Source organism: Hesperophylax consimilis, chromosome 19, assembly GCF_061612785.1.
Source record: "Hesperophylax consimilis isolate HC1 chromosome 19, BYU_Hcon_1.0, whole genome shotgun sequence".
Taxonomy (NCBI): Eukaryota; Metazoa; Arthropoda; class Insecta; order Trichoptera; family Limnephilidae; genus Hesperophylax; species Hesperophylax consimilis.
This window is the reverse complement of record NC_142854.1, coordinates 28258464-28269400: the sequence shown is the minus strand read 5'-3', so window position 1 is coordinate 28269400 and position 10937 is coordinate 28258464. Positions and strand designations below refer to the sequence as shown.

Sequence of the window (10937 nt, the reverse complement as noted above, 5' to 3'; positions counted from 1 at the left end):
GACCCATTTACCTGGATCCAGTAAGAGAATGGCATCCTTAGTTGGATATATTGGGGTGATACTAAGTGCATAGAGTGTAGAGAATCCAAAAAACTTGGCACCGAGTTTACACTTCGACGCATTTTAAAAGTAAATAAACAGTTGATAGTAATCCGTAGTTGATAGTAATAATAGTTCCCGTGAGCACTTAGGCCATTGGCCCATTGTGCTATATCCCATTTTACCTCATTCCTTTAACAGTCATCCGGTCCCTTTTATAAAGTTCACCAGGGTTGTTATTGGATATGTGGCTATGTCTTCTGGTTCCACTATGTGTCTTCCCAGGTCTCATCTCTCCTCTCCAATCCCCTTTGGTTCCGTGAAGGCCCCACAATGCCGACTCAATTTACTCCATAACAAAAGCTCAAATCATAAAAGTTCTCCGGCATAATCTATCGCTCCAATTCTTCGTCAACTATTTTGTTATGCCATACCATATTTGTATTTGCCACCGTTAAGTCATTTTTACCGCCTTTAGTATAATAACACGAATTCAACCTCATTTTTACATTCTTGCCTGCAATTTTTTTTAATTTTCTTAATGTCCTCATATAAAGTCTATCCAACAGTAGGTAGATTATATTATGTATAGTTATTGCTCAAAGGGGAGAAAGTCAGTACCAGCTGCAGGATTCAAAAGAGATTTTTTTACAATGTATTGTTATTAAAATCTATATTTAACAGGGTGTAACTCTAGAAAAGACAAATTGTATTCTAGCCATTGCTTCAATGAGTAATTTCAGTTAAAAGTGTTTTATTTTTACTTTTTCACGAGAGTCCCTATGGCATCACCAATTGGGGTATGTTGTCAGGCTAAAGAGAAAGAGATAGGAACGATGAAGGTGGGGAGGTTCCTGCCTATTCAGATTTGCCTACCAAACATGGCTAAAGCAACATTTAGAATTTAGACTCTTAATGGTATCCCTCATTCTGAAAAGTGCCTCAAATACACCATTAAAAATGCATATTTATGAGTACCACACAAGACTCCCAACGGCCGAGCCAGTGAGACTATGGCAACCCCAATCGGGGTATGTTGTGATGCTGAAGGTATTGGGGAAGAGGAAGGTGAGGAGTACCTGGATATTCAGATCAGATCACCACTGTGAAACGTGACTTGCACACGCTGGGATTCGAACCCGAAACCTCCACTCGACCACGGAGTCCAAATTAATTGATTTCAGATCATTTTGGGACCCACTTTAAATTGACATTTCTTTCTCCAATTAACTTATTGACGAATCTTGTTCATATAACATTGTCTTTTACAGCGTTACATTATATTATTTATAAACAGAAATAACTTGGTGAGAGTCAATATTATTATGTAAGACATTTAATAATGGAGTTATGTTGTTAATTATTAGATGATAATGATATTATAAACACTAATATTATGTAAACTTATAATGAGAGAATGAATCTGAAACGGAGAGTTGAATTTTTAGGTTAAATTTTTTTATTTATTTATTATTACGTTATTTTAATGATTGAATCCTAATTGTTAATTTTAAAATAATAATTAAATGTGTTTTGCCTTAGTCAATAAATTTTCTTGCATGTTATTTAAAATATACAATAATTATTTTTAATTTTACGATGCCATTTGATAATGTTTGTAGTCATATAATAAAGAAGAATGCAAGAGATGCAATGTGGGTGAGTTTCTTCGCTTAAACCCTCAGGCCTCTGGCATATTAACCGTTATATTTCTTAAAGAACCTGTCGTTAAGTTCGGAAAATTTGTGTGTATTTCCGCTTTGCAGTAAAATCCAAATAAATGGGATATTTCTGAATTTATCCGAAAACTAAAAATTGTTTTTGAAAGGTAATGAAAAATACACTTTCGAATTGTATTATTAGAAATACATGTAATTTTTTAAATATTAAATTTTTGAATGCTAACAAAAAAACAGTTTTTAAAATGGCTCTCCTTGCCTTTTTTGTCTAAATACTGAACTAAAATTACTGATAACAATAAAAAAACATGCCACCTCACTTTTTTGTCTTTTCATATTAAAAAAATTCTCAAATTGCGCTCGGAACCTTTGATTTCATAGAGGTGTATATTTAAATTATTTTGTGGTCAAGTTCTAGATTTGAATATAAAGCTTTGTGTTTTCTCTTTTTAACACTGTTTGAATCATATTTCTCACCATGACAGTAAAGCAGATACAATGATTTCTATTAGTCCGTGCTTTTCCCAAAAGCAAACAGATTGACTCAACGGTAATACCTGTTTGTTTCCAAAACTGAACAAATTAGCTTGAGAGGTTAAATTTCTAAATAAAAAAAAATGTTTCATCATTATGAAATTATCGTTTCGATCAAATATAATGGCGATGTATGATGTCAGCCAGTATTAAGAGACAGAGCGCTTGCTAAATGAGCTAGAACCAAAAGGTACTAAGTCAGTGGCAACGTCGATTTCCATTCAAATCTATATGGAGGGTATTTTTAATTTATATTATCTATTCATTGATTGTAATCCTTCCCAAGGTGAACTATTATTTTTTTTTGTCAACATTTTAATTTAATTGTGATTATAACATGGTATCATGATATAAATGAAAATATAATATCTGTGAAAGAAATGTGGCTTTTTATTTAATATTTATTTAGAACTAGCTGACATGTACGGCATTGCTTGGAGAATTTTCTCTACTTTCAATAAATATAATATGCATGTATTAAATATATAAACCTTCACTAGTCTCTTAAAACCGCTGGAAAACCCGTTGAGTGGCAAAACGACTTAAGTTTGCTTGCCCAGCATTCGCATTCCTGATTGCAGTAGTGCCACCACTTAAGCGGCTTCGTCTCATTTACATACATGATAGTTATCGACAGTCATAGAAAGAAGAAAGAGAAGAAAAATTATTAGATTATTTAAGTAAACAAGAGCAAAGAAAAAAGAATATACATTAGTACAAAGTTAATGAAAGAAATGAAGAAAGAAAAAACAAGTTTTTCAGCGACTGACTAAAACCTAAAAATATGTGATAAATGGTGAAATATATTTGTGGATTCATTGGCAGATTGTATGTTTCCAACTAACAGACTTCGGCCGGGAAGGTAGTTCTACCCGTTTGGTTGATTGATGCTTAACGCCGGGAAGTATAGTTATACCTGTTCGGTCGATTGATGCTTAACGCCGGGAAGGATAGTGCTATCCGTTGGGTCGATTGATGCTTAATGCCGGGAAGTGTAGTTCTACCCATTCGGTCGATTGATGCTTATCGCCGGGAAGGGTAGTTCTACCTTTTACGCCGGCCTCATTTCAATGGCAGAAAAGATGGAATTATTCAATGTTTTTATATGAATATTATATACCAATATCTTTGTAAAGGTCCCAACTATATGTACATAATTATCGAATCGTAATGCAAGTCTTCTTTTTATATTATTTATCTTCGTGCCTTTCGTTTACATTGGTATTTTAACAAAAGGATAGTATATTCTTTGTTATTGTAATAATTCAATTCCTAATTCCTGCAGTGAGGGTTTTTATGACCGTGAAACCCGATTCGAATATCTATCTCTGTCCGCCCAACTCTACTCCGTGCAAGCGATCGAGAGATGTCAAGCGTATTTAAAGAAAGCAGGTATGGGCAAATACCGATAAGCGTACCATAATAAACATATTACAAGGTTAATTAAGTTGCATTTCAAATAACATTCAATTTTCGCTTTGTACTTTTATAGCTTGAGTATGCCGAATTACTACGTAGAACTTTTTATTAAAATATTTTAATTATTTTTGAAGATATAGCGATTTAAAACAAATTAAAGAAATTCGCGCAGGACCTTTATTTTCACCTGGAGACAGCGCAGCGCCAGCGCAAAAAAAACCCGCCAGAAATGTGTTAATACATAATAAGTATGATTTTTGGGATGAGCGCTGCTGATTCTAAAACCCGAAAACGTCCGATAAAAATATGTGTTAAGAAAATGAAGATAATGTTGGCAGTTCTTAGTCAAAGTCAAATTCTTAGTACAGTCAAATGTGACCGAAGGAGATAGGGTTGGATTAGCTCAGTGGTACAGCCAAGCCCCGGCAAGGCTTGAGGTTCTGGGTTCAATTCCTAGATGCAACTAAATCTTTTTCAGATTTTTCTGAATCAAATTTTCGTCTGAGTCTCACCAATAATGGCTTAAGGCGAAGCTTATTGCTAAATCACTATTTTGATCTTAATCTTTATAACGAATTGGTGTACATTATGAATACCAAAAAATATGATTTAGATAAATTAACGGTTTTCCTATCGCTTCGCTTGAGTAGATTACAAATAAAATAATAAATTACTCAATAAAAAATATAAATGTAAACTACTAAAAAAAATTTTTTTCAATAGAAATGTATGAACGCGTAAAGGAAACAACTTAAAAAGACTTTTCTAGACAAGAAAGAAGTTTCTAGACTTCGTTTGTCATGCGATTTTAATGCCTATTACCTACAATATAAGGTATACCAAGAATATACACATTTTTGGCTTGTAGCTTCCTCTAAAATGATCAAATAAAATTAATCTCTGCGCCACTTCAGTTTTCTTAAAATTTACTGTTCCACCATCCCTAAGGATGTCAGGACATTAAAAATAAAACAAACATTTGCAAAACCGTTGCTTTTATTAGGTACACCGAACACATAACATTTATAACATTAATAACATATGCAGTTTTCCATTTTTCTTATTTCACTTTAAATTTAATCAGAGTGGGTAACTTGAATACAACGATATAACAGACATTCATTTGATTTCAAAGCTGACAATATTCCATACTGTTATTATTTCTCAGAAACCATTCATTATTATTGTACAAAAGATACCGGATAAAAATTACTTTAAAACTATAAAAGAAATAAAAATACATATTACACTTTATTTTATAATACAAAAGTGCGTCTTCCTTTTATAAATGAGTACGCTAGAGCGCCATTTACATAAAGACGTTTTATCAATGATAAAATTGACCTCCATCTTATCGAAGAGTGCTTTACTTCGTGTCAGAACACTTCATCAATGAAAAAATTGACACTACATTTTACAAAAGAGTGCTTATTTCAAGTTAGAGATCCTTTTTCTATAAAGTTGCTTAGTCAGTTAGAAAATTGACACTCCATTTTAGAGAAGAGTGCTTATTTCATGTTAGATGTCCTTTTATATAAAGGCGCTTGATCAGTTACAAAATTGACACACCATTTTACAGAAAGAAGAGTGCTTATTTCATAAAACTGATAATCCATTTCATAATATAAGAGTGCTTTATTTCATGTTACAGCACTTATTTCGTATAAAGGGAGTTTTATTTTAAGAAACACAGATGTAAACAATACTTAGAAAGAAATGTAACACTTTATTTTTAACATTAGAGTGCTATATTCACAAAACAATGGTAATTTAGTAATAGAACATTTGGAGACTTATCGTTTAAGGACTAACTTCGTAGTACGGTGGTTAACAAAGCAAAAGGTCTCTTTATTATCTCATAAATGAGAATTTTCTTACATTAAGTTTCTCCGCACAAAGGGATTGTTTTTATATTATAACACTTACATTACACTCGGCGTCATAAAAATCGCACCTAAAATCTTATGAGAAAATAAATCAATTGTCTCTTTCCGATGTGCAGCGTCGTCGCCCTAATCCACGCCTCCGGATAAAGCCACCAGTCTCTTAAAACCGCTGGAAAACCCGTTGAGTGGCAAAACGACTTAAGTTTACTTGCATCCTGATTGCAGTAGTGCCACCACTTGAGCGGTTTCGTCCATTTTAAGGGGTTGTGTTCTAGTGCTAATTATTCACGTGTGTCCTCTTCAACGTTCGGATAGTGAATGACATACATTTGACTTAAATTGCTCCTTTTATAACCCAGGAAGATGACCCAAGTTATGGCACTCGTAAAGAGTAAATATGCCACATATTTTTAATTTCCCGTACTCGGAAAATTTGTAAAGTTTATGAAATGAAACTATTGTTTGTGTTAGATGTATTGGCTCGGGTAAATTAATGCTTGAAACTTATTTTCTAAGATGTGCGATTTTTGTGACGCCGAGTGTAGATTGCTCATGATCAGAATCATAAAATATAGATTAATAAAAGTGTGCAAAATTCACAGAGTTTCGTGCAGTCAGATTTCTTCTTTAAAGATACAATTTATCTATTTACTTTGCACAATACGGGCCTGAAATCTAGTCTACGTCAGTTAATAATACACAAAAGTTAACCTTATTTACTAGTTTTACAAAATACTGTATAAATGATAAATATAAATATGGGCCACTCAACCACTTACTTCCAAGTTCAGACTAAATAAGTGAGGTTAGTTTAGATTAGCACACGTCGAAAAATAAAAATGGAGAAAAATTATCTCTATGGGGTAACTTTTCACATTACTATTTACGAGGCCAGTAACGCATATAATTTCTGACACTCATTTTACGTAACAGTACACAACGTTAAATATTATCATTATTTAATTGTAACAGTCACTTTCTACAATATTTATTATTATAATTGGATAAATAACTATACAGAATGTAGGGACACGCTTAATACGCACATTTTATTTTATAAACACTGATGAGAAGTATTTCAGTTTCCGGAAAGGGAAAATAGTAGCTATTTTGGACAATTTGACGTCTTTTCTTTGCGACATGTTTTGACACAATAATATTAAAGTAGTTTTTTGTTTATTTACTTTTTAATTAAACCCTAACTATCAACCTAGGAACCTTTTTTAGGATCATAGGTTCATATTTTGACTTAAATAAGAGAAGAAAAAAAAACTAACCTAAAAATTTTGACATTAATAACAATGGCCACCAAGTTAACGGTTCCTTGATATTTCATAAAAATGAAAATACTACACACCTTTAAAAAGTAATACAGTCATTAAAAATTATGAAACAAAGACTAGGTTTAATAGTTACATATGTAACCTATTTAATCTAGTTTTTGTTTCATCACTTTTCATGACTTTACACCACTTTTTGTAGGTGTGTTGAATTGTCATTTTGATGATATACCCGGTCACCCAAGTTAACAATCGATTTTAATATTCCATTTCCGCAAATTGGAATACTTACTTCTCATTATTATCTAACTGCTGCAAAGTGTTTTTAAAATAAAATGTGCATACGCGTGTCTCTGTATATTTACCAAATTTAAGTATTAAATAGGAAAACCATTGTTTTGAAACAAATTAATTCACAAGGTTTCCTAGATTCATTAGAAAGAAAAAAAAATCATAACATTTCGAATACTTAAAAAAAAAATTATTGACTTTTATGAAAATTGTTATTTTTTTTTATATGCTAGACAATGCAGATGCTAAACAGAGATAGATAGAGTAGCTCAGTTGTTAGAGCATTTGCCTCAAAGTAAAATAGTGAATGTAAGAATCTTTATAAATGAATGAATTTAACCCTTTCAAAGCAATCTATCGCATCACGCGATACGTTTTGACACAACACTTACATTTTGTGTTTTAGTGAAGTGACACATGCGACAGAAGAAAAGAGAATGTAAAATCGTTCAGTTGTAACAATTATAGTTCCTAGCCAGTATTGTGCAGGGTCTTTTTTATATAAAATGTTAATTTATATTTGCACTAAACAGTTTTTTTGCTTATTTTTTATTGTAGTTTTGACAAAATAAAACATAATTCAACGACTTTTAAAATATTGAACACCCTGTTGGGTACGTCAATCATGACTACTTAACGTATAGAAAACAAACACATTGATTTATGTACAAACGCACTTACATTTCATTTACTCCATTTTACAGGGTATTTTCACTGTTTTTTTTTATTCTCGAAAAAAATTACAATAATGAAGGTATTTTTATGTTGACGGATAAATTTTCTATAATGATTGAAAATGTGTAAAATGTCATTTTCGATTTCCCGCATAAAACGACACACTCGTTTTTATTTACATTTGTGTTTTCTATGTCACAATAACGTTGTAGCCAATTGGAACCATTTCATATCAGATCGTTTTGAAATCAATAATTATGAATGAAAATATCAATGTTATATATGTTTAGTATCAGAAAAATAAACTTTAAATATTCCATACATTTTTAACGGTATTTATGGTTTGTAAAAATACCCCATTGAATATCAGTCATATCACATACAACGACTAACTTTTTTTATTTAACCATTTGGCTGCATTAAACATCTTTTATTAATCCATCTTATTTCACCACAACATATTATAAGGCATGTTACACATGCACTACAAAAATGGTTTTTACCAATTGTCATTTACGCAAAGATTGATACGCGTTGTGATAGTTCGAGCTACGTAGCATAGATGGCTCTAGTGCTGGTAGCTCATAGAGTTTATATAGTTCTCCAAGAGATGTCTCTAGTATATATGTTTGCCCCTCCAGTTCAGAAGCGAGGTGAGCTAGCAGTTACATTACCACAAACAGAGAGATTTTGAGATTAGTCTTCTGCTGTCCAACACACTTGTTCCCTGATTGTAAGAATTCCTAGTCTAAATAAAGGACATAGTATTTTGTTGTGAATCATTCACAATATGCATCAAAAAGGTAACAAAATCAGATGACTTTAAATAAGCAACGAAAACGGTAAAAATATAACGGTAAAGTCTGAAAATTACATTTAACCTTTTCATCGCAGCACTTTTGACACAGGGACAGTTGCCAATGAATCAAGTATGCGACAAATGCATAGGTAAGGTTAACATTTGTAATATCCTTGATATTACATTGATTAATTAATTATTAGTTTGTTTTGTTTCGTGGTTAAGCTGCTTGCAAATTTATACCAAACGAAAAAGGACACAACTTGCTCAAATGATATATATATAGATTATGTACTTAAAAGAAAATAACAATTTTTTAACTTATCATAGGTGTATTTAATTAAAAGCAAAGATATAGATTGCCTAGATGGGTCACTAAGTACCAAGAGGGACACCACTCTCCAGGCATAACTTGTACACAACCATAACGTTGATTGAATTATTGAGCCCATTTTAAAACAATTTTTTATGTTTGTCTTTTTTATCATGTTTTCGTATCCAGGTGTATATAAAAGTAACATTGCAGTTTGATAATATAATTTTACATAAATAGAAATACATAAACATAAAATAGCATTAAAATTCTTCATGTTATATTTCTAAATAAGCATATCACATATTAAATAATGTTTTTTTACTGATATGCAATATAGTTTTGCCACTATTGTAATATTGATAAATCTCATCCACCATTTTTTTTTCTTAAACCAACATTTTATTTAAGTTATTTGATTATTTTAACTAATAATAATTTTTTCTCTGCAAGATTCGTTTTCAAATTTTCGAAATAATTCAAAACTCTCATAAGAAAAATGAATTTCGAAGATTAAAAAAAAATATCCCACCCTTCAATTCAAGTAAGTACTGTATTGTAGAATAAAATAGGTACTTTTAAATTTCTTGAATAATATTCATCACTTTTTTTTCACAATGGCAACATTCTGTGATTTTTTTTAGCTATTATTATTGTTGTAACAGACATTTTAGGTATCTACCGACACAAATAATTATTTTAGCTTTTTTGGCTGGCAACACTAAAATGAATGCATCTTTTTTGTTCAAAATACAAAGTTCCATTCCAGAGTTGCTTAGATTTATCACAAAGTAGATGAATATGTTGCCATTTGCGAGTTCCATAGATTTATCACAAAGTAGATGAATAACTATTCCCTCATTCGTTAGGTAGGTACTTGAAATGCTTCTGCTGTTCCAAGAGTCTTTCTAGGGGAGATGGACCGGGGCCAGACCAAAGAGACTGAAAAAAAAGTATATTTATTTAAATCTATCCAACTCTTTTCAACATTTTACAGAATATTTATACTATATTATATTCGCGGCACGTTCCAGAGTATTGAACGTTTCAGTATTGAACGTTTCTTGAAAAGGCCTTAGCCGTATTTGGTGACCAGATCTAAATAACTAACTACTTCTACACCTTCATCTTCTCCATCTTCTAATCCTCCCCACTACCTTCAGCCTCCCAACATACCTCAATTGGGGATGCCACTCACTGACTGCAGACAGTTGGGAGCAGTTGGGACTCTGGTTAGATAATCAATTTGATTGGGCTATATATGATTTTTGGTTTTTTACGGCCACAAGTATTATCGTGATATTTATGCCCTGATGATGGACACTGTAACATTGTCCGAGACGTTGGCTAAAGGAGAAAGAGCAACAAAACATAATAACACAAAAATAAATCACGTTGGCCTAGTATTGAAAAAGTCTTTGAAATTAAATCGGCAACATACACTTGTAGGGGTTTTGATAATGAAGGAATATTTACCTGCTGCGGTGTAACGGCCATAGGGTTTCCCGCGGGAGCCCCCGAGCCCCAGGCCTCCTGCCCCCCGCTGAACAGCGAGTAGCTGCCGGGAGATTCTACTGGTGGATTGTACTGCTAAAAAAAAAAAAAAATCCTGTAAATAATTATTTCATTAACTAGCCACATTATTCTCTCAATTCTGGCGACACTAAACCACAACTGGCAGCATTCTGTCGTTCTCTGGACTCCACATAACATGGTGCTCTCCCCTGCTATTTAAAATCTAACTTTTCCGTAATTATATATTATTATACAACACGGTATCGCAACTATATACATTAGCACACTCTTCACCACAATTTTTGTTTACATCTGTCCCGATCATGGACACTGTAAGGCTGTCCGAAACGTTGGCTAAAGAAGAAGAAACAGATGGAGTGTATAAACTCAGCTGTTCCGGATGTGACAAGGTCTATGTAGGCCAGACAGAGCGGACTATCTCCAAAAGGATTTCAGAACACTTCAGAGCTTGTAAACTCGGCCACCCTGACAAATCGGCAATTGCCG

General features: G+C 32.5%; 1 protein-coding gene across 1 annotated transcript in view; it reads right to left on the bottom strand.

Moving 5' to 3' along the window:
* Positions 1–8999: 8999 nt before the first annotated feature.
* Positions 9000–10937, bottom strand: part of LOC149415064 (uncharacterized) — a 44136-nt gene continuing 42198 nt past the window's right edge. Inside the window, exons 16-17 of the mRNA XM_089643347.1 lie at positions 10392–10505; positions 9000–9857 (exon numbers count right to left, since the gene is read on the bottom strand). Of these exons, the coding sequence (XP_089499473.1) occupies positions 9774–9857; positions 10392–10505 (198 nt within the window). The 3' untranslated portion in view covers positions 9000–9773. The remainder of the gene's footprint in view (positions 9858–10391; positions 10506–10937) is intronic.